Raw genomic sequence first — 23,461 nt, forward strand, 5'->3', positions numbered from 1 at the left:
ACTAGATTTCTGACTGTGGTAACATGTGGCCCATATCATTTTAGATGCATGTGAGGTTCACAGGGAAAGATTGAAGTTCGACAGGGTTTCACATCAGGCCATGCAGCAAAGAGAACAATATGGCAGCCTAGCTGAGCCCCCAGATATTGTGGGAACAATTACTATCACCTGACTGTACTCAATAGGAAGGGCTAGATTAATTAATTAATTAGATTAATTAATTAATTCCCACCTATCACACCACTCACTGCCAGAAGACATTCTTGCTAATAGCAATTCCTTCTCTGGGAAAGGGGAAGGAAAGGAGAAAGGAATTAGCATTTAAATAGTGTCTACTTTGCATCACCTCTTTGTAAAGTGCTTTTTAAATATTATCTCATTTGATCTTCATAACAACCCAGGTGCCATTACCATCCCCATTTTATAGCTGAGAAAACTGAGGCAAAAAAAAAAAGTTACTTGCCTATTAAATGTCTGAAGTTACATCTGAACTCAGGACTTCTTTACACTAGGCTTAGCACTCTATCCCCTGTACCACTTCGCTGCTTCTGGCTAACAGAAAGCTAGTTCCTTTGTTTCCCTTAGTCCTGTCTCTTGTGGGTGAAAACACCATTTCCCATTGGTCTGGGACTTTTATGGGCAGTTAGGTGGTACAGTGGATAGAGCTGCGCTGGGCCTGAGGTCATGAAGACTTCTCTTTTTGACTTCAAATCTGTCCTCAGACAAATGCTAGCTGTGTGAACCTAGGCAAGTCACTTAACATGTTTACCTCAGTTTCCTCATCTAAAAAATGAGCTGGAGGATATGGCAAAACATTCTAGTATATTTTCCAATAAAACTCCAAATAGTATCAGAAAGAGTCAGACATGACTGAAAAACTACTGACTAATGACAGCACCCAGGGCTTTTATGTATGGATTAGTTCTTATCTTGTAGCTTCATCTTACTGTAAGAGAATTATTCTTCTCTATTATGTTCTATAATGAGTTAAATCTCTCCTCACAAATAGAATATTTCATCAAAATGGCAAAACCAATATGTCACCACTTGAGAAATCCATTTGCCTCCTTCCTGCAAAAAATATCGCATATTCCCTCATCAAGGAATCACTTTATCTCATCACCAAAATTTGATTTACAATAACAAGTCCCGACCCTCTCTTGATTCTAAGTGTCTCCTTGCTGCCATGGCTCCTGAAAGCTTTACTGTTCACACCACTAACTTAGGATTTGGACCCTCCTATGCATCACTTTGTCCTTACCACCTGCTAAATGTAGGTCAAAGATTCCAGATCATTCTAGCATCTGTAAGAGTCAAGGGAAGTTATGTGGCTTGAATACCATTGGGTCTTTCACCTTTAAAAAGCCCTGTGCTCCACTTTGACTTCATCCTCATGGGTGTGATTTCTTTAAATCTCCCTGGGTGAGCATGTTCTACAGGTATGCTCATCATTCAAGGCAGGCCTAATACAGTTCTAGTGTGCTTGTAACTTAGTTCAAACATATAGGACTACTGTAAACTTTAAATTACTCCACCCCACTTAGATCTTCCTTTATGGGAAGATAAAGTTGTAAACTCCTGATTGAACAATGAAGATACTTAGCTCTCACCTTATAGTGAAGCTACAACTTTAAGCTAAGACTATTTTTATATCTTAATAAATTAATCACAAAAAGGTCAAGTATCTTAATACAAAAAGATGTTAAGTAACTATAAAGGTTAAATTAATCACAAAAAGGTCAAGTAACTAACAAAAGGTGAACTTAACAAAGAAGTGTTAAGTAACTAAAGATATAATCTAATCAAAGAAGATGAGAACTAAAAAAATGGGCATTTAGAGGAGGGTGCACAAGGGTGAAAGATCTATATATTTGGCTCACTTCCTCTCTCCGGGCCTTTTGGCAGCGGAGAGTTGGCTGATAGCAGCATGCTGGGCCTTTCAACATCTTAGCGTGGCTACAAGCTATTGTCCAGTTCTGTGATGAGTTTCTGGCTGAATTTTTCCTCCTTTACTTTCCAACTTTATCCTCTTAGAAGCCTCTAATCTTATTCAGAGACCTAGAGGTGGGGATTTTAAAATTCCCCCTGGCACAGCCCAGGCAGGAGACATCCTATATTCTTTTCCCTCCTTCTCCTTAAATTCCTTCCCTCTATATTAATTAAATTACCATACATTTCCAGACTGACTTGGATATTTTATTTGGGATTTTCCCCAGTGACCAATTAAATCTAGATTTTAAGTCACAACCCTAAAATTATCTTTAAACTATATCTTCCCCAACAAAACTGCCTCTCTTTTCCAATTTACCCATTGTTTGTTTGTTTTTTTGCTAATATTTTGTTTCCCCCATTGCATGTAAAAACATTTTTTTAATTTGCTTTAAAATTTTTTTGAGTTTCAAATTCTCTCCTTTCCTCTGCTCCCCCCTGAGAAAGATAGTAATCAATCTGATATAGACCCTGAAGGAAACTCAAACGAAAACTAAGAAAGAAAGAGAAAAAGTATGCTCTGGTCTGGATTCAGAAACAATCAGTTCATTCTCTAGAAACAGATGACTTTTTTTTTATTATGAGTCCTTTGGCATTGTTTTGGATCACTAAATTGCTGAAAATAGCTAAGACATTCATTGTTTTCCATTGTATGACATTGCTGTTGTTGTGTACAATGTTCTCCTGGATCTGTTTACTTCTTTCTGCATCAGTTCATGTATGTCTTTCCAAATTTTTCAGAAACCCTGCTCTTCATTTCTTTTCACAGAATAATATTCTGTTATAATCATATACTACAACTTAGCCATTCTCAAAATGGGTAGCTCCTCATTTTCTAATTTTTTGCCACCACAAAAAGAGGTATTTTAAATGTTTGTGTACATCTAGCCAATATTTTATTCATTAAATATTAATTTTATGTATATTTACATGTATCATTATGTATAATATATAATATAAATATAAAATATTTATTAGATACTTTAAGTATGTGTGTACAAACATTTTTGTTTTTATCTCTTTGAGACAGGAAACTACTGTTTTAAAGCCCTTTGGGCATTGATCCAAATTGCTCTCCAGAATGGCTGAATCAGTTTACAACTCTCCCAATAGTGTATTAGTATCTCAATTTTCCCACATTCCCTCTAACTTTTGTTATTTTCCTTTTCTATCATAATAGTCAATCTGATAGGTGTGGGGTTGTATTACAGAGCTGTTTTAATTTGCATTTCTCTAATTAATAGTGATTTAGAACACTTTCACATAAGTAAAAATATATTTGACTCTTCTCTCCTATTCTTTTACTTCAACTGCCCTCATATCCCCTTCTCTGTCTTTACTTCCTTACCCAAAACCTCTTCCAAGAAACGTGACCCTTAGTCCATTCTTTATTCCCCCCTCTATCCTTCTGATTCATGATTCTTCTGAGTCTGATATGACAGATATGTGCTTTTGTTTCCCATATTGAAGTAAACAAAATCAACAAATCAATGCAATAAACATTTTCCAAACCATTACTCTCTCTCTTTGTTTCCATTCTAAGGCAGAAGAATGACAAGGGTGAGAAAATCTGGGTTAAGTGATTTACCCAGAGCTACACACCTAGAAAGTGTTTGAGGCCAGATTTGAACCAAAGTCCTCCTGATTCCAGTCCTAGCCCTCTATCTACTGTGTTACCTAGATGTCCCTCAACAAGCATCTCTTAAGCACTTATGCTAAGCTCTGAGAATGCAAAGACAAGTTGAAAGAAAGGCAGTCCCAGATCACAAGTTATTTACATTCCATTGGGGAAAGATAACACACAAAAGAGAACTGAAAAAGTCAGGGGCAGATGAAGGTACTGGCACAGGGGGCATGGTAGAGAAAGTCTGATGAGTCAGCAGTGCAGCTTGGAGAGGAATGAAGACATGGTTAGCCTAGGTTTCCTCCTTAAAACTGAGGTTATGGGAAAAACTGGCCCATCAGAATGAGAGGTCACAGAGTCAAGTGCCTAGTAGCATAAGTGCTAATAGAAGTAGAAAATGCAAGAAGAAACAAAGATAAATATTACCAAGACCCTGCTCTTAGAGATTTTATAAAGGAATGAGGGAAAGAATAAGTATAAAAAGTTATTAGGATACAAAGGAGAATGAGACATGATTTGTAAAAGAAAGGGAAGTTCACAGGGCTACAAAAAGAAGAAATTACATGATCATCTTGGAATGTGTCTCATCTCCCCAGTTAAATTATAAATTGCTGTTAATCAGTCATGTCTGACTCTTGGCCACTCCATTTGGGGTTTTCTTGGCAGAGATACAGGAATGCTTTGTCATTTCCTTCTCCAACTTATTTTACAGATGAGAAAACTGAGGCAAACAGGTTTAAATGACTTGTCCAGGGTCACATAGCTAGAAAGTATCTGAAGCCAGATGAACTCAGAGAGATGAGTCTTTCTTACTCCTTGCCCAGCATTCTATCCATTGCATCATCTGACTGCCCCCTTGAATTATAAATTACTCAGCAACAAAAATTTAGTCTTCTATTTAATTCCCTGGCTCAATTCCTATGCCATAGGATAGCAAGCAGCATTCAATAAATAATTCTTGAGTAAGGAGATATTTTATCCCAGATATCAGTACCAAAAAAAAAAATACAAGGATGAAGGTAGCAAGTCAGATTTGGATTTTGAAGATCTAGAAATATTTGAAGAGAGAAAAGGGTTGTAGTAAAATACCTGTTGGTATTTTATTGGTAGAGAATCTAGGGAGGCGCTGGGAGGTAGGCTAAAACAAGTCAGCTGTACAGTGCTAAAGCTCTATCAACACTGGGATTTTTATACAGTGCTTTAGAACTCATGGCGATAAGGTAGATAAGTAAATAAGCTAACTTCCTAAAGAAGAAATTTAAAGCTAACTCCTTGCCAGGCAAACTCTCTAGGTCTTAGGGATAATGACCAGACTTGGGATTTCAATGGAATAGAAAACTCTCATGTTAGGAAATGCCCTTTCCCTATGCATATCAGTACCTTCCATACATCTTAGTCTTAGAAAATTGTCTAGAGAGAGAGAGAGAGTGATTTGCGCAGGACCACTCAAACATCACATGTGAGAGGCTGGACTCTAATCCAGATCTCCTTGGTTTCAAGGCCAGCTCTCTAACCATCACACCATACCTTAGACAACAGGGGATTGTGGGTGAGTCAGAGATGGAAGGAGTTTAAGAAATCACCTATTTCAGAGGAGCATAACCACTTTGCCATGTGCCCCATTAGCCCTACAGGAAAGTCCATGGGTATTTTTTCAAAATCATGTTTTTAAATGCAAAATATTAAATACATAGGAACATAAAGAAAATGAATTATATTGAAATAGTTATCAAAAAAATATATCAAATTTTTAAAAACAGGTGCTAGGATATCAGATTAAGAACCTCAATCTGATTCAACCCCCTTATTTTTCAAATGAAAAAGTGAAATGACCTGCTTGAGAACATCTAGCTCATGAGCATGAGAGCTGGACCTTACAATCAGACCACAGATCCAGGACTTCTTCCACAATATCGCATTGTTTTATCTTTGGTTATATGTTCACCTGACATCCTTTCCAAACCTGACTTGCTTTCACGTACTCTTGACATTTTTTCTCTGAGGATTTCTTCTATAAGTTACAATTGGGTGGTCTTGTTGAATTTATTTAATATTATACAAAGTTTATCTCCTTCCTTCCAAAGCTCAGTCCAGTCACTTTAGCAAGACTCAGAAAAAAAACATCATCTGAATGCAGATACATAACAACCCACCCCATATATTTGCCTTTTAATCCTATTAATCACATCAATCCAGATTTGAACCCATGTCAAGAAGGGATACTCACAGGGTTAGAATGCAGCACTGTGAAGAACTCTGGGCTTATGAGAAATTTCACAGGGGGAGACTGTAACAGTAACGTCAGCCTAGACCTGGAGGTAGAGTGGGACAGCACATTCTCCCGTCGAAAATCTATTAGGAACAAATAAAACATTTCCAGAGAATCCTCTTACTTAGTTGGACCAGATCTGACCTCTTTGATCTAAAGTATGAAATAAAAAGCAAAGAATATCTGGCATTTCTTTAAGAGCATTTGAACTTCAATAGCAATGTTTATGCCATCAGAGAGCCTTGACTTTGATCTAAATTAACACACTAAATCCTAACTGTACTTGATAATATTAAAATAGAATAGTGTCATCTTTTGCAGCCAGCAAGTTTTTCAAATGAGTAAATTTTTCTTTTCCAGACATCCAGATCAAAGCCAAAGGTAAGTAAACTATTTGGGAGTATGTGACCTATTTCCCAAACTAGTTTTCATAATCCCAACAGAAAGTTCAAAAAGTTCATCTACTGTGACTTTGCCTTTTTGTTGTTATTGTTGTGATCCTTGCCATACTCTAAAAAATAATGATTTATTTGGCCAACAAATAAATGCTACTTTCTAAGAAATGCTTATGCCCCAATGATCCTTCACCTTGTTAAGATTCAACATAGTGGCTGATTCTTACCTGCATTGGACTGATGGAAGTCTGCCTCCTCTCCAGCTCCATCAATGGCATTAGCTTGTTCTTCAGGCCTTTCATTAGTCATTGTTCTACGGATACTTTGATACCTGCCATCAAAATCCTAGAGTTACATAGTGCAGACCATAAAAAAACAAAAATCCAGCCAAGTTATTTCATGAGAGTAAGGAGATATTCACTGTCTATACAACCATCCATTCTTTTTTTTTTTTAATAAAGTTCTTTGACTTTAGATTCCTAATCAAATTAGGTTTACTTGTGCATTACTTTTTAGAAAATTTCTTGATACATTATCTAGGAAAGCACTGTATCACTTAACCAAGGAAATGAAATTATTAAGTGTTTGAAATAAAACTTTAACTCTATATTTAGCATTATCTGGTTGCAAATCTGTAGTAAAAAATAAAAACAAAAGAAATACAGAAACAACCAAAAACACACCTGTAGAAAACTGCATTGAGAATAGAGGTTCTATGGATTAGAAAATAAAAACAACATACTACTTGAACTAAAAAAGGAAAAACAGTTTTATCAGACTTCAAAACTTTTTATTTTTTAATTGTAGTAAATACTGTTTCCCTCCATTTTCTGAATGAACATTATTTAGCCACTTACATTCCTTTGTAAATATCTATTAAACACATACACACACCGAAGTGGGGTCTATCAAATTAAAAGAGCAATGGCAGTGGCTTAATAGCTATGTCTAAGGACAATGAGAGAACTATCTACCCCAGTTATCATCACCCAAAGAGGGACAGTCACAGTGGCCATTCTCACCTACGGTTTAGCTGCTCCATTTGTTGAATAGAATTGGATCTCTGTAGTATTTGTGGGGCGGGGGGAGCAGTGGGCCTCTGCCAAGTTGTTGTTCTGTTTACATGATCCACATAGAATATCCTTCCATGACTGTCGATCCGTGCCTCCCAATCTAAAGAGTGGCAATGTAACAAGAGGTCTTAAGACTATAATTGTGTTTACTGCGTTCAGCATGTGTTTCCTAAGACTTATATACTGTAATTTTATGTTTATAATCATACACCTTCTTGTATCACTTCCCCTTGGCGATCCCACAATCTTTTTTTGGTGACAGCTTATTAAATATATCCTAGCCTGGATACAACCTTTTTAAAAAATGCCTCCAAATTTGTGCCTTTCCTTAAAAATAAAGAACTAGAAAATTCAATATTATGTAGATATATCTCCTACATAGCATTAATATATATATACATATATATAATTTATTCACAACATTCTTTTCTTTTTTTAAAAACTTTGGGTTTCAAAGTCTCTCCCTCCCTCCAACCCCTCATCCACTGAGAAGGCAAGTAATATGATATCAATTATATACTACTTATAGTTTATAATAAAGTCTACATTAAAAATGGAATAAGTATATAAAAATAGTACATAAATTGAATATTGGTCTCCTTTATTTGTGTTCACAATTATTTTATTCAAAAAGCCTGTAAATCCATAAGTTTTCTAGTCCTGAGGAAAGACTAAGCCAGCCATTGTAGGTATGAACAACTTCCCTAAAACATTAAGCAGACCACTATAGAATTTCATAACCAAAAGGTCTATATTCACTGCTGCCCAATATTCATTCAGAGTTAAGTCTAGTCTTCTTGCACCATCTTAACAGCAACTGTTTTCTAGAATAAGGGTGATTTCTCTACCTACACATACTCTCTCTCTCTCTCTCTCTCTCTCTCTCTCTCTCTCTCTCTCTCTCTCTCTCTCTTCCTTAAAAAAAAAAGATAATTTTTTGGCTAAGCAATTATGCTTTCTTTAACAACTCAAATAAAATTAATATTCTGATAGATATCCCCCTGCTAAGTACTTATGTAAAAAAAAAAACTTGCTTACTAAAATAAACACATGAAATAAAGTCAACATGTGACATATTTATAACTTTGCCTGAGACTTGTTTTTTTCTCCCTAAATTTTCCAGGCCATTCTTTACCAAACCAAGTGATAGGATGATCTACTCTCTTTATTTTAATTTTTACCAGATAAGAACCATTCCAGATTAGCTTCAGACCGCATACTGGTACAAAGCTAAAATGGAAGGCTTTCCCTCTAAAGAGAAAATTAACAAAATGCTAAAATAACCTTACACATTGGACTTTGAATCAAAAAATTAGAAAGATTCTCACTCTACTTTAACCTTTGTAAACCTCAAATTTCACCATTTTAATAATGTGTATATGGTCAGACCAAGTGTTTATGATGTTGATCTCAAAATAAAATTAATGGGAAACAATAATAATTAAGACAGGCTAGGCTGTGCATCACCAAGGAACAAATAAATAATAAAGGACCAATGGCTAAATATTAAGAAATTATTAGAAATGTTTCCAATTCCCTTTAGATTTGCTGTTATTAGTGATAATAATACAGTGCTATATGTGGATATATAATCCTTTATCATTTACATCTACTTTCATATATACTTTCTCATGTGATCCCTAACACATAATTCTGTGAGAATTTATTACTCCCATATTTCCAATGAGGCTTAATTGTGACTTAACTAATATTACAGAGATGATACAGGAGAGAATCTATAACATGCTACCTCATCTTACTATTACTTGACATTTTTGGATAGTGAAAAAATAGACACATTCACAAAGGTGTTTTCCTTTTTTTTTTTTGGTTCAAACATTTATCCCTAAGGAGATAGCCTAGGAAACTGAATCTTCCCAGGGAAGATTCCCCAAAGATGAAACCTTAGCATAATCACTGCCAAACCTAGCATTGAGGTTTCCTAAAATTAGCAGATCATGGTCACTTTGAAGATGGAATGAGCAGAAGACTATGAACTATCCAAGAAAGTGTTCACATTACTGAGATGTATCTATTAAGGCAGGTAAAGTTGATTTTAGTTGGAAGTTGGAAGATGATTGGGAGAATTATATAGACCAGAGCTTCTCTAATTTTGACAAAACTCAGAGTTCTTTACCTACCCTCTACTAAAATTATCTTGATAAACACTGAATATAAAAGTTGTCTGAAACTTTGGAAATTAAGAAATTTGTTTTTCTAATAATCAACTTATAGACATATGGTGTTAAAAATAGTTAGGATCTGAAAATCAAGGTCTTTATATTTACTTCTTCATTATGCCACATTTCAGGACTGGATATTTAGCCATTAAGGAAAAAATGTGATTGACAAGATTTGAAAAGTTAGCCAGGATACATTAATCTGTCCTTTTGGAACTTGGAATTCCACAATTATCCACTGGTTGAACTAACTCATTTGGGCTATTAACAACAGACATTTACAAGGTACATCACACTTAAGAAATAATTTAATATACTTTTACTGTGATTGAATCTAGCTTTATCCACTTACTAGCCATGTAACCTTAGGCAAGTCATTTAACTTTTGTCTGCTTCAGTTTTCTTATCTATAAAATGGGAGTAATAGTAGTGCCTTCCTCCAAGGTTTACTGTAAAGATAAAATGAGATGTTTATAAAGTACTTAGCATAGTACCCTGACATGTAGTAGGCACTTAATAAATGCTATTGAATTCCTTCCTATAGAATGACCTATCGAGGGAGCAGCTTGGTGACTTAGCAGACAGAGAGCTAGGCCAAGAGATGGGAAGTCCTGGGTTCAAATCTGATTTCAGACACTTCCTAGGTGACCATGGGCAAATCACTTAACTCCATTGCCTAGCCCTTGCCTCTCTTCTACCCTGGAACCAACACACATTATTGATTCTAAGATGAAGGTACAAGTTTTAAAAAAAAGAAAATGATAAACTATTTTATTATTAAATATTAAATATATCAATAATATATATGTGAAGATTAAACTTAACTCTCCCCTGATTGTGAATATTAAAATTGTAACCCCTGTCTATTTTTAGATTTAATCAACAAAAGTATACTCTATTTAAAAGTTGAGTATGGAGATCTGCCCATTTTTAGATCTAATCACCAAAAGTGTAAACATCCCACTTAATGATTAAGTGGGAGGTCTGTGAACCACATGTGCAATACTGGGTGACAAATCAGAATTAAAGTGACTGTCCCTGGGCAGTCCTAAAGCAGGGTTTCAACCATGATTGGTAAACGTAGAATGAGGGGAAGTACAGGAAGCAATGCAAGAGAAAGTGTCTTTAAAAGGGAGTTACAACTTCCTGAAGGGAATTCTACTTGGAATGGAGGTTGAAGAGAATCTGCTGACTGGACCCAAGACCCTGTTCCTGATGAGGCTGTGGTAAAATCTCTTCCTTTGAACTGACACATGGTAAGTGAAAAGCTGACTCTACTGCTGGATTTTCTGGAAAAAAAAAAAAAACTAGCCTCAGGAGAGACTTACCTCTTGAGAGAGGCTTCCACAGGTGCTCGGCTTTGCCAAGGCCGAAGGACTAACTCTCCCTGCCTGGGTTGAACCAAGGGCTATGAGTAAATTACTTAGTGCTTAAGCTAGATATCTTACCCATCCTCTCTCTAATTTTCTTACTTCAGTCTTTGTACATTTTGTAAATAAATTGTAAATAAATCTCTTTGGAATAAATTAAATTCATGGCAACCACACTCTTAAATAATCCAGTCCAACCCTTTTAAAAATAACCACTTTTCCCCTTACATATATCAATATTAATTTATTGTATGTATCAATATATAATATACATTACTATATAACATATAATATAAAATATATGATAAATATATTAACAAAATTTTATTTTGTTCTAATTTTGAACCTAAATTACTATAGGTCCCATGTGAGTAAGGCCTAGTCCACTACAGGTGCCCACCTAAGTTTCCTATTTCTATGGGCCTTATGAAGGGAATATAAATGTTAGTGGAATCTTAGTTGTTATAGTAGATTTTATACTTTGCTAGAGAATGGGATTACCTAAAGGGTTAATCCTAGACTTATTCTGAAGGCAGATTTGGGAATAAGATAAGTCTTATGTGTAAGTATAAGCACTTGGAAATTTCTTTGGCTAAAGAAGGAGAATAGATGACTGTGAAGTACCATAAATAACAGAGAAACAAGGTATGGACCTGAGGTTTCATGGATAGATTCGACTCATGAGAAAATGCTCTCTATCATGGTCAGTGAGTACTTTTTCTGCAACTTAAATTTTTAGAGAATTGCTTAGGAACTTAAGTGACTTGCCTGAGTTTAGAGTCAGCATTTGTTAGAAGCAAGAAATTAGTAAAACAATTTTTAAAAATTCTTCCTTGGATTTAAAGCCTGGATTTAAGTCAGAAGACTTCAAGTCTAGACTCAACTCTTTAAATTTGGGCAAGTCACTTCACTTTTTTTAGCCTCAGTAAACAATTGATGTAGAATTCTGATTTCTCATGTCCTTCCCAGTTTTTAACATCTAAGTCTAGGACTTAGTGACAAAATAATCATAATAATTTCAGGAATGATTTTCTATTCTGTCCCTCCCTTAAATCACCATATAAAAAGATTCAGTACTACCTGATTCAGTACAGTATCTGATCACAACTGAAATGAGACTTGTGGAATTTAACCTCAAAAAAGAAATATGAAAAGCACACCCCCATCCCATTCTTCCCCTCCCCATCCACTCCTTTTCAGGGGTCAGAATCCATGGTCAACTAAATGCATATTCTCCAGATGTGAATAACATCCACAACTAACACATCAATTCTTTCAAAATGGCGCCAGATTTGAAAGTCTTTTTAATTCCATTAACTCAGATGAGAAGGAATATTTACATTGCAAGTAAGAGAAGTCATCTCCAGAACTACAATAGTACTTATTGCCAAACTAAGAAACCTAAAACTATTTAAAATAAGATCAGGATAAGTACATTCAAAGCTAAAATATGTTCCCAGAAGGAAATGCATGCCTATTTTTCTACCCCTGTCTTTGTGATCCCCCAAAACTAAATATTCGTCACTGTAACAACATTGTAGTGGATCCTCTGCACCTGAACTGTTTCTAGTCACCATCCTTCAGAAAGAGAATGCAATATTTACTCTTATCACACTCAATCTAGAGAATCAGCCTCCATAGGTTTCACTGTGGAATACTAAAAGGTGATAGAATGTACACCTGAAGCTTTCTTAATTCCTATGAACTGTTAGGACTTCTTTCAAACAGCAGTTAGACATAAATAAATGTCTGCTGAACTGAAGTAGCCCATAAGTCCAACAGCACCAGTATCTATATTCAAGTTCAGAAATAGGGCAAGATTTTTGAGACCAAAATGACAGGTCAACTCAGCCTGCTATGGGTCAAAGTTATCATAGCTGACATGGGGGACAGGAGAGCAGAAACAAAAAGATGCTTTACATAGCAAGATACCTAATAACAACAAAGAAAAAACAATGAAATAGAGGCTCACAGTAGCATGTTTAATTAGATAATGAACTCTGAAGCATGAGTTAAAAAATCTTTCAGGATCTATTGTGATCTCTCCAGGGTCTTATCAAATTATACATTAGCATGTAAACTTTGGACAAGGGGATGAGAAAGTCTTTAGCTTTCCTATAAATATAAATTAAAAAATCAAAGAGTGGGGAGGATATGGCATCATAGTGCATCAGGATCTTCCTTCCCACAGAGTTTCTGAGACATTAAGAAGCTCAGATCATGATCAGAGGTAATGAAGGAAGAAAAGAAGGAAATAACCATTTATTAAGTGCCTATTATCAGGCAATGTGCCAAATGTTTTATAAACATTCGCTCATTTGATCCTCAAAATAACTTTTGAAGTGAATGCTGTTATTATCTCATTTTACAGTTGGGGAAACTGAGGCAGGCAGAGGTTGTGACTTGCACAACATCACACAACTAGTAAGTGTCTGAGGAGGGATTTGAACTCACATCTTTCTAACTCTAGTTCCAGCACTCTGTTTACTGTGCCAACAACTAGCTGCCACTAAAGAGAAAAGTGATGAGCAAGCATTTACAGAAGAATGCCCATCTGGATACTCTCAACTTCTAATAAGCACTATGTTAGGAAACAGGTTTCTCTCAGGGAGTTAGAGTATAGTAATTCTTCTTCAACATAAAGGGAATGAATTGATCTGTGTAATGTGATCAGGACCTCGTCTACAAATATTTGACTCAGGAGGCAGTGGATCTCCATACATTTTGCTTCACAATTCATATTAAATATACTTTAGGTTGGAATAGATTCTGGTGGCAAAGACCTCAAGATCCATGTTGTGGAACTTTGAACATATTTGTGCCTTAATAAATGTTTGTAAAGTTAAAATTTGTCCTACAATCATAGGTGCTCAGATACCCTACTATATGTTGTGATTGTGTTTTTTAAATAAAAAAAGAAGAGAAGTTGTCTTAGCAATCTGTTTCTAGATAAGGGGTAAGGGAATTACACTAGCCTCATTTATCTCCATCCAGAAAGCCTAGTTCTCTGACTTTTAATTTCAGGTCAGAATACTAATAAACTGACATTCCATGTTGGCCAATGCAATCACTGACATCTTCATTCTCAGTCTCGCAGGACTCCCCTAAGCTGGCACACAAAGAAGTAAGGCACCACACAACCCAGATCATTAGGGCTGGACTTTGAAGAAATGATCAGTCATTGCTAGTGGGACTGAGCAATTAGGAGAAGGCAGAGAATTCATTGGGAGAATCTAACAGAGAGTGAGCAAGGTTAGCCAAGTGATGAAAGAGATAGTAGAGAACTGGACTATGGGAAGGCTATGAGTGAAAAGAAGGCAGGGTTGAATGGGAATCAGTTATAGTATGGCTACAATATACAGCATGCTTACAGACAAGATTAAAGCATTGATTTAAAAATCATACCTCCTGGGTGTTTGTATTCCTGGTAATTAGCGCAGTGCCTGGCACTACAGCTAAGTGTTTAATAAATGTTTTTTTTAATTGACTATCCACAAAAATCTTTGAGAGTTGAATACATCACAAAGTGAATAATCAACAACAAACCTATAAAAATTTGTGTTTATTCAGTCATTTTTCAGTCATATCCAACTTTTTATGACCTGTTTGGGTTTTTTTTTGTTGTTGTTGTTGTTTTGTTTTGGGGCAGAGATACTGGAGTGGTTTGCCATTCCTTCTCTGGTTCATTTTACAGTTGAGGAAACTGAGGTAATCAGGATTAAAAGACTTGCCTAGTGTCACACAGTATGTGTCTAAGGCCAGAATTGGACTTAGGAAGCCTTCCAGATTTCAGGCTCAGCATTCTATCTACTGAGCCACCATTATTAAAAATAGATACATTTTAAAAAGTATTTTAAAATGTGTTCCTCATCCTAGGCATGTTGTACCTTATGGAAACTAACTCAATCATGCCCCTATCCTAGATCTTCCTAGACCTGAAATGCACAAGATTTTTTAAATTGACATGCTGCTTAGGCTTTAACAATATTGATTTTTTAAAATGCTATATTTGTATTAGTCAAAATTTTTCCTTTTGAGGTCTAATAAGCTATTTTCTCCCTTTTTAAAAAAAGCTAATAAAATATTAAAGCTAATAAAAGTAATTGCTATTCTGTGAGAAAAGAAACCCTTTACAGAAATCGTATAATATAATCCTTCCAATCTAGTATGTTTCAAAGGAAAGAACACTGTATTTGGAGTCAGCTGACTTAGCTTAGAATCACAGCTCCAACAATTACTACCAACATAACCTAAGTCAAGTCATTTTTGCCTCTTCAGGTCACAATTTCCTCATTTCTAAAATGAGGGAACTGGACTAAATTTCCAAGTTCTTCTCTCAAATCTATGGTCTTATGATGTTACATATAATATAGACTTTATAGTTTTGTAGGAGAGTGTTTTAAAAACTACAAAGATAAAAATAATAGATGTCATATGTGACTAAGAAGATATCTTATCTACAGTTATCTTAATAATAATTATAGTAGCTCATTTTACATAATGCTTTAAGTTTTAAAAAAGCACTTTACAAATATTTGTCTTGATCTTCATAATAACTCTGAGAGACAGGCAATATTATTTACATTTCATAAATGAGAATACTGAGACAGATAGAATGAATGTACCTTGCCCGCTTATTTAGGGTCTTAGAAGCTATTCAGGGTTATAAGGTCATAATTGCCTGAGGTAGAATTTGAACTCAGGTCTTTTTAACTCTAGGTCTAATACTCTATCCACTTCACCCTATTTTTATTCTGTCTAGATTATAACTAGGATTACTTATTAATCCTACTTATAAATCCATGTACTCCTAAAAACAAAATGGCTAAAAAAGGTTGCTTTCTGATCTTCTAATTCATCTTGCCCTGAAGATATATATATATATATATATATATATATATATATATATATAAATCATTCAAGAATATTTTCTTTCTTTCTCAATGTAAAAAATAATGCCAATAAGGACAACAGTTTAAGATATTAATCTACTATTTTGTGGAGAAGAAAGGCAACAAGAGAGAACAGATGAGAAGAGAGCAGAGAGAAGGAACTGGAGAAGAAAGAAAAAGGAGAAGTAAGGAAAAGAAAAGGAAGAAGAGAAAAAAGCTATTTTAAAAGAATATAATGCACTTCAAAGTTGATATCAAGGAAATTTCCATCACTCTGAATAATAAATAACCTAAAGTCATGATAACATACAAACTCTGTTCACTACTTCAAATGCAAGCATAGTCATTTTTTTCAAGCCTTGATAGAATTCATATGGCACTGTTCTCCCTTTGTCTAGACAGTACACACACAGCATCTATCCAAGTGTCTGTTTAAATATGTGTCACATGGTATGGTGCTAGCCTGATATCCTTTCTCCTTTTTTTTTTTTACATTTTAATCTATTTTTGCCTTTTTTTGTTTTTAAATAGCAGAGATTTGAGATCATCACCCTCCTGCCAAAAACACATGGGAAGCAGGATAAGTAGAGAGGGTGAATCATCAGTAGGAAAAATAATGAGGATTAAGGGGTTGTTCACTGTATTTATTAAGATGCAATGTTTACCAAACTAGAACTTTGCTGGTGATACTTTTAAAATTCCTTTCTAAATATTCCATGATAATGTTCTGCCCTTACATAAGCCCATTTCCCTAAGGGACACCAGGATTTTTAATAGTATTTAAATCATATCTGGATTATGGTTAGCCATGGGCTTCATTTATGCACTGCTGAATGCAGTTTGTGTAACCATTTCCTAGCATCCATATTTCTCAGCCATCTTTCCCTTACACTCCAAGTATTTTTATTCGTCTCCAGAATGAGAAACAACAATAACAAAAAATCACATTTCAAAGCTCTAATTTTAGTTACTACCTATCAAAGTTCATTACTGTGACCCAGAACAAGTGACAGATTTAATTCTGGACTAAGTCTACACATCCCTAGGAAAAATTACATAACATCATTTAGAGGCTAACAAACTTCATTTGGGCATTAAGCATCCAAGAAAAAGAACTGATCTCCATTATCTTCCAAATGTCCAGACTGCCTGTATCTGTTCATTTCAGCATTACTACATTAATATTTTCTTGGCACTCAAATTGCAAGAAAAGCTTCACTTCTCAAGTCATTCTAGTGGTAAAGAGGAGCCCTAATCTCTATTTCAAGAGTAAGTACCCTGATTCTTTCCCCTGAAGACACTTGCATTGGTGTCTTAGGTCACATGTACAGGTACTATCCTTTTATCCTTGCAGCTGCTTCTACCTTGAACCCTTTGATTAAAAGGTGAGCCCTTTAGTTAACAGGTCCTCACTTGGTGGCAGAGCCTCGTCCACCCTCTGGTATCGGCTAACATCCTGACGCACTGAAGGTAGCGATCGCAATGGCTGGTGGCCGTTGGCTTGAGCACCTAGGATTAAAGGTAAAAAGTTATCTGGGTATTATCTTTTCCTGTCGGGGCTTAAATACCCTGTAAAATGTACCGGAAAAGTTTTTCCTCCCTCTAGATTAATCTCCTCGGTGGAGACATGGGTAAACATCTGAACCAATCTGCATGCTTATAAAGTAGACATGACTGCACAGACATGCACATGCATGACCTCCCAATACAGTTTTCTATCCCAAAACTTTAGAAACATTAAAATCACAATTCCTAACATAGGAAGAATAGAAATGGAAAAAAGGAATGAGGTGAACAATTTAGGGAGGAATCAAATCAACTGCAATGTTAAATTTTTCTAGAAAAAAAAAGGGGGGGGGGGTTATGATGAGAAGTTCTTTGTGATTTAAACATCTGGTGATGTTCTCCTTTGACTTTGTTAATGTGTTAATAATAAAACATTTAGAAATGCCCTAATCTACTTTGGCATATATATATACACACACACACACATATATATATATATATATATATATATATATACACAGACACATAACTAGTCTCCTATACAGCATGTTCACTTTCAGAAAGCCAAAATTTTATTTGCAAACTGAGGTCTTAAATTGCCTCTTGGCCAACATACTAGTATTATTTATTCTTCAAGTGTAATCATGCTCAGCAATCTGGCTGACATTTCTTGTGCTGCAGGTGGCAAGAAACAGAGAAATATTTTATGCAAAGCACATGCTTAGTCTTTCATTTCCAGGGTTATATTTTGACAAAGATATAACTTCATGATTCTTGAAAGGCTCTGAGGACTAATTACAACGCTATTGTGACCAGGCTGTTTGTTTCAGATAATTTCCTTCCCCCCTTCCCATAATATGCTTTCTTCTTCCTAATTAAAGCCATTGCACATTATAGTACCTAGCTGAGGTCTGTCATGTATGACTTCAGAATTTCCTTTGACAGGAGGAAGTTTTACTAGATATAGCCATTGTATACTTTTAAAGCCTCAATATAGTATAGAGATAACCCTGGGCTATTAAAGGCTATAATAATGGACCACAACCTCCTTATAGTCCCATCAAGTGGAATGATTTTTGTGTGTGAATCTGACAAGAGACTGCACCAGTTCAATTCAGAGAAGTTTATCATTGACTTGTTATGGGATGATAAATTGCTTGTGTCAAAGGCAACTTGAGATTATTTAATAAGGTGCGTGGGAAAAGAGAGGGAAAGTGAAGATGGTGGACCTTTTTCACCACAATATCACTAACTTGAAGTACCATATTGAAATTCCATGCTATTGTAATAATTCCTTGAAACAATCATTGGTCTTTTAAGATAGGTAATAAGAAGCAAGCCATTTGTAAAAAATAAACAAGAAGAAAGGATTTTCTATGAAATGGATACACCTTCAGTTGAAAACTTAATTAATTACTCAGTAGTTCTGGAAATGCCATTTAAATATTATTTCCCTCTGGATTTACCCACTATGTTACCTCCAGTAGCTCCTTCAGCCTGAGCAGTGGCCCCCTCACAAGCTTCTTGGGTATCCCCAGTGTCATCTTCATGTGAGCTCTCTGCAGTAGCCTGAAGACTATTCCTCCTCTGCCAGATCTCCCCCATCTCCTCTCCATCAGGCAGAGCAGGCATTTCTGTCCCCTGCCCTTCCTCCTGACCACTGGGTACCCTTACCACAGGCAGAGACCCAGGGGTGCATACAGAATCCTGTGACCCTGAAGCAGGACCACTGTTGGCAGGATCTGCAGCACAGGCTCCTTCTTCTTCTTCCTGAGATGAAAAGGCTGGGGTTTCAGGAAATCGGGCACTCTCCAAAGAAGAGCACCGGGTATCCACTGAAGATAGCTGTGTGGTAACACTCTCATTGCAGGAACTATCAGCCCCTTCCACATCACTCTCTCCCTCAGGCCTGGTGCTGGCCTCACTGACACTCTCAGTCCGGGCAGGATCGCTAGGCTCTGTTTCAGATGATACTTGGGAAGGTTCAGACCCTTGGTCAATAGACTCGGTCTCACTGATGGCCCTTCTGCTTTCTCCTGGTGCATCAGAATTCCCTGGGTCTACATCACTGGTGAGCTGGTCACCCTCGTGAGAGTCGCATAATTCGCCACTGCCCTGCTCTGCACTTGGCTGAGGTTCTTGGCCATTTTCTCCTTCTTCTGCAGCTGCATCTAAAACTGAGGAACTGTCAGGAATCTCTGGAAGTTCTTCCTCCTGTTTATTCTCAAAGGAAACAGCTTCAACTGCTGGGTCTTCCTCTACTTCTCTAGGATTGGTGTCTGGCTTTGCTTGACTCATCACTGAATTCCCTTCATCAGTTCTTGAAGCACTACTAAACATTACCAATCCTCCTTCCTCTTCCAAGGAGGAAGGATAACCCAGATCTTGCTGAAACTCATGATCCTCTTCATCAGAGTCAATATGAAGCATGGCATTGAGTCTAGTATCAGTGGGGAAACTACTTCTTAGTTTGGGAGAAGCTCCAAGGGACCTCTCAGCACAGGCAGATGTCCCAGGCCTGGAATGACCATTGTGTTCAATGGCATCTAGATAATCATTCAATGAATCCTGCCGTCCTCTGGGAGGGGAGGTCCTGGAAGAACTAGAGGTTATATCCTCTGGATCTATTTCCATAGTGGAGCTAGTCCTAAAGGAATGCTTGGGAGTGCCATCTGGAGCACTTTCCTCAGAAACTGGACCATTAGAACAAACTGGAGGGGAGTCATGATGTCCTCCTGGCATGTCCTCATCATCAGAGGGACTTCCCAGATCTCCATTCACAGAATTCACTCCAAGGATGGTGCCAACTGCTTCTGGTGAAGCATCTAAATAGAAACACAACATTTGGAAAGTAAATATATCGAATTAGTTTGCTGTATGTCAACAGAACTCAAGTAACATTTATTGCTTTCAATTTAATTAGAGACAATGAAGGAGGAAAGGTTTATCTCCACTCGTACAAATTCTGTTCCCAATGATTTTCATAAATTCTCACAACCAGCATGTTTTCCCCTTAATTCTCTAGCTCTCTGTTTCTCTCTCTGTCTGTCTGTCTCTCTGTGTCTCTCTGTGTTTCTGTGTCTCTGTCTCTGTCTCTCTCTCTCTGTGTCTCTGTCTCTGTCTCTCTCTCTCTCTCTCTATATATATATCTGTGTGTGTGTGTGTGTGTGTGTGTGTGTGTGTGTGTGTGTGTCTGTTTCTCTTAAAAAGCATAATGACATCTTGGGTCATTCAGTCTTTGTGCCTTACTGAATACAATGTATAAAACTTCATAGTTTGAGCTGTAGTACAAAAGGAAGACAACAGAAGAAATTACTCTCAAAGCAGCCCTTTTGCATATGGGAGTCCAGGAAAAATGAAGGCATTGTACATAGCAATGAAATTTAAAATTTTAGGGTGACCATGGCAGAGGGAAGACATAGAACTTTCAAGAAGGTTTATACATTAAGTCTTGACTAATAGAGGATTAAAATTTTATTTTTATTACCATGTACATTAGCCATATATGTTGAGGGAAACATATGACTATCCCCATTACGGACTTTCCTCACCATTAATGAGTTAGAAAAGTTTTCTATATTCTAAACTCATTCAGTACATGTCAGGTCAGTTTGCTATTACAGCTGATATTTGATATTTGGAAAATACTGCAAAACTATATCCTGATTTCAGAAGACAGGCATGACCCAGATGCTTTTGTGAAATGGACTTTAACATGTGCCTTGGTAATGTCAATAGTTAATTTCTTCTGACAGCTCCTTTTCTTTGATGGAACTGCACAAATACAAAAGGATACTTGAAAGAAATTCAATGTGTTTCCTCTAATAGCCATTTACTCACACAGATACCTCACCTTCATGAATAGAAGATGTAATCTCAACTTTGAATTGGAGATACCCACTCACATGGTCAGCTGGGAGCCTTCTGCCAAGGTTGTAGCTGAGCATTTGATCACTGCAAAAAAGAAACAAATCACTTTTTTTCAGGATCATTTCATCTCCTTATATGAACCGTATCTCAAATTCTATAAGATTTAGCCCAAGTTTCCCTGTGGCTTTCAGGTACCTTTATTCAGAAATCAAAGTTTCAAAAACTGGTATGTATGACTACAGTACTATAAATTTTTTTATGAGTTAACACTGGGTCTCAAGTTGAAAGACAAAAAGAAATCATGCTGTGGACAAGTGAAATTGTTCATAAAAATAGAAAATACAAAACATCAAGAATACAGTATTTCTTTAGAAAGATAACAAATCATTTCCCTATTGCTATTAGTATTTGGTAGGGTCTTTTGGAAGTTACTAGCTGCAAAATTGTAAGGGATCTAGTTTTTTTAGTGTCATATAAAATGAGAATGTTACTAGATAATAACATGCGAATAATACTCCACATATTTTATAAGAACAAAGCTAAAAATTATTATATCCCATGTTGCATAGTCTGGGTGGCAGAATGGAAAGATCATTGAACCAGTTCGGGAACCACAGGAAAATTATTTTCTTAATCAAGCAATGAACCTACCAACTAAGCATCTATTAAACATCTACTAAGTGGTAGGTACTGTGGTAGGCATTAGGAATACAATTATATCTTGTGGAAAAAAAAATCCCTTGTCTCAGGGAGTTTAAATTCTAATGGGGAAGATAAGTATAGATCGTGTTCCAAAAGTCTTAGTGTAGTTTTGAACTTTAATAGTTATTGTTAGCTTTAATTTTAAAGCCTAAAACTGCACAAGGACTTTTGGGACACCCTGTATATATGCACAAAATAAATATAACATTAATAAATACAAAGCGGTGAACCTAAAGATAGTTTAGGAAGGCTTCGACAGCTTTGATTCATCCTCTGTAAAATAACTCAATATTGAATTTAACTCAATATTGAACTTATCTTCCATTTCTATGATTCTTCAGTACCCCCAAATCAATATATTCATAAAAGGCCTTTGGTAAAGGTAAGTAAATACCTTATTCTTAAGTTAAAAAAAAAAAGGCTTAATCAACTCAGGTGTTTCCAAAACATAACTATTTCTGCTCTCATACTGCCCTCTAATGGATTGAGCTGAAGAAAAAAATAATGAACAAAGTTAAACAGCATATGAACTGCATTAAATCGTTTACCTAAAACTAATGTCATTTGGAACTGTTCCTAAAAATCCTTTGTCCTACAAGAACGTTAGTTAATAATATTCCAAATGTACATTTATACAACACTTTACATGCCATCTCATTTGTTTCTTATAAAACACATTAAGTACTACAGTGCTTATTTATTTTATTTTGCAAATGAGAAAGCTGAACCTCAAATATATAGAGAAAGAGGGATTTGGGACTAGGTTATTGATTATAGTATACAGAGTTGGAAAGGGAGGCAAAGGTGAGGAGGAGTGATACAATAGGGAATTCTGGGCACTTATTGTCTGTGTAGGGGTGGTGGAGAACTTTCCTAGCTATTTCATGATGACATATATTGCTCATATTGGGCTTGGCTACAAAACGTAAATAATAATAGCATTTATTTAACAACTTAAGGTTGGCAAATAGCTTTACAAATATTATCTCATTTGAGCTTCACAACAACCCTAGGAAGTAGGTGTTATTACTACCCTCACTTTACAGATGAAGAAATTGAGTCAAAGATTAAGTGATTTTCTCTGGGCTACACAGCTAATAATTGACAGAGGCCAAATCTGAACCCAGGTCTTCTTGACTCCAGAACCACCCTTTTCACAAGAGGTCATAGTTATGCCATCTTAGAACCAGAGAAGAAGCTTTTACTGTTAACAGGGAGACTCAGAATGAATAGATTTTCCATTAAACAAAGAAAAACCTCTAGAGAGGTTTTCAGCTACGTTTATAGATTCATGATTTATAGTTTTAATTTCATACTGTAGACACTCTCTTCCATCATCCTCCACCCAAACTCTTCCATTACCCGAGATGGTTGAAAAACATTCTTTTTTGTTAAAAGGGAGATTATCTGGTTTCAATGAGAGGTGTTATAAAACAATCTGGCATTTGAGTTTCTCTTTGACATAATTGGAAGAATTCAAAACACTGAAAAAGGAGAGCTCTGGAGAAAAATGAGGTAGCAGCCTGAATCATGTTGTTCAAAGAAACAAAATATATTTCTCTGTTTGGAAAATCTATGTATTTGATAGGGT

General features: G+C 36.0%; 1 protein-coding gene across 3 annotated transcripts in view; it reads right to left on the minus strand.

Moving 5' to 3' along the window:
- HECW2 (HECT, C2 and WW domain containing E3 ubiquitin protein ligase 2) overlaps positions 1 to 23,461 on the minus strand; it is a 466,207-nt gene that overhangs the window by 134,525 nt on the left and 308,221 nt on the right. For 2 of the 3 annotated variants that reach the window (XM_001369816.4, XM_007494546.3), the window contains 6 exons: positions 21,152 to 21,252; positions 18,777 to 20,123; positions 17,206 to 17,301; positions 7,300 to 7,450; positions 6,505 to 6,608; positions 5,841 to 5,965 (listed from right to left, as the gene is read on the minus strand). In XM_001369816.4, the coding sequence (XP_001369853.1) occupies positions 5,841 to 5,965; positions 6,505 to 6,608; positions 7,300 to 7,450; positions 17,206 to 17,301; positions 18,777 to 20,123; positions 21,152 to 21,252 (1,924 nt within the window). The remainder of the gene's footprint in view (positions 1 to 5,840; positions 5,966 to 6,504; positions 6,609 to 7,299; positions 7,451 to 17,205; positions 17,302 to 18,776; positions 20,124 to 21,151; positions 21,253 to 23,461) is intronic. The other variant, XM_016433751.2, reaches the window with a different exon arrangement.

This window comes from Monodelphis domestica, chromosome 4 (genome assembly GCF_027887165.1).
Source record: "Monodelphis domestica isolate mMonDom1 chromosome 4, mMonDom1.pri, whole genome shotgun sequence".
Taxonomy (NCBI): Eukaryota; Metazoa; Chordata; class Mammalia; order Didelphimorphia; family Didelphidae; genus Monodelphis; species Monodelphis domestica.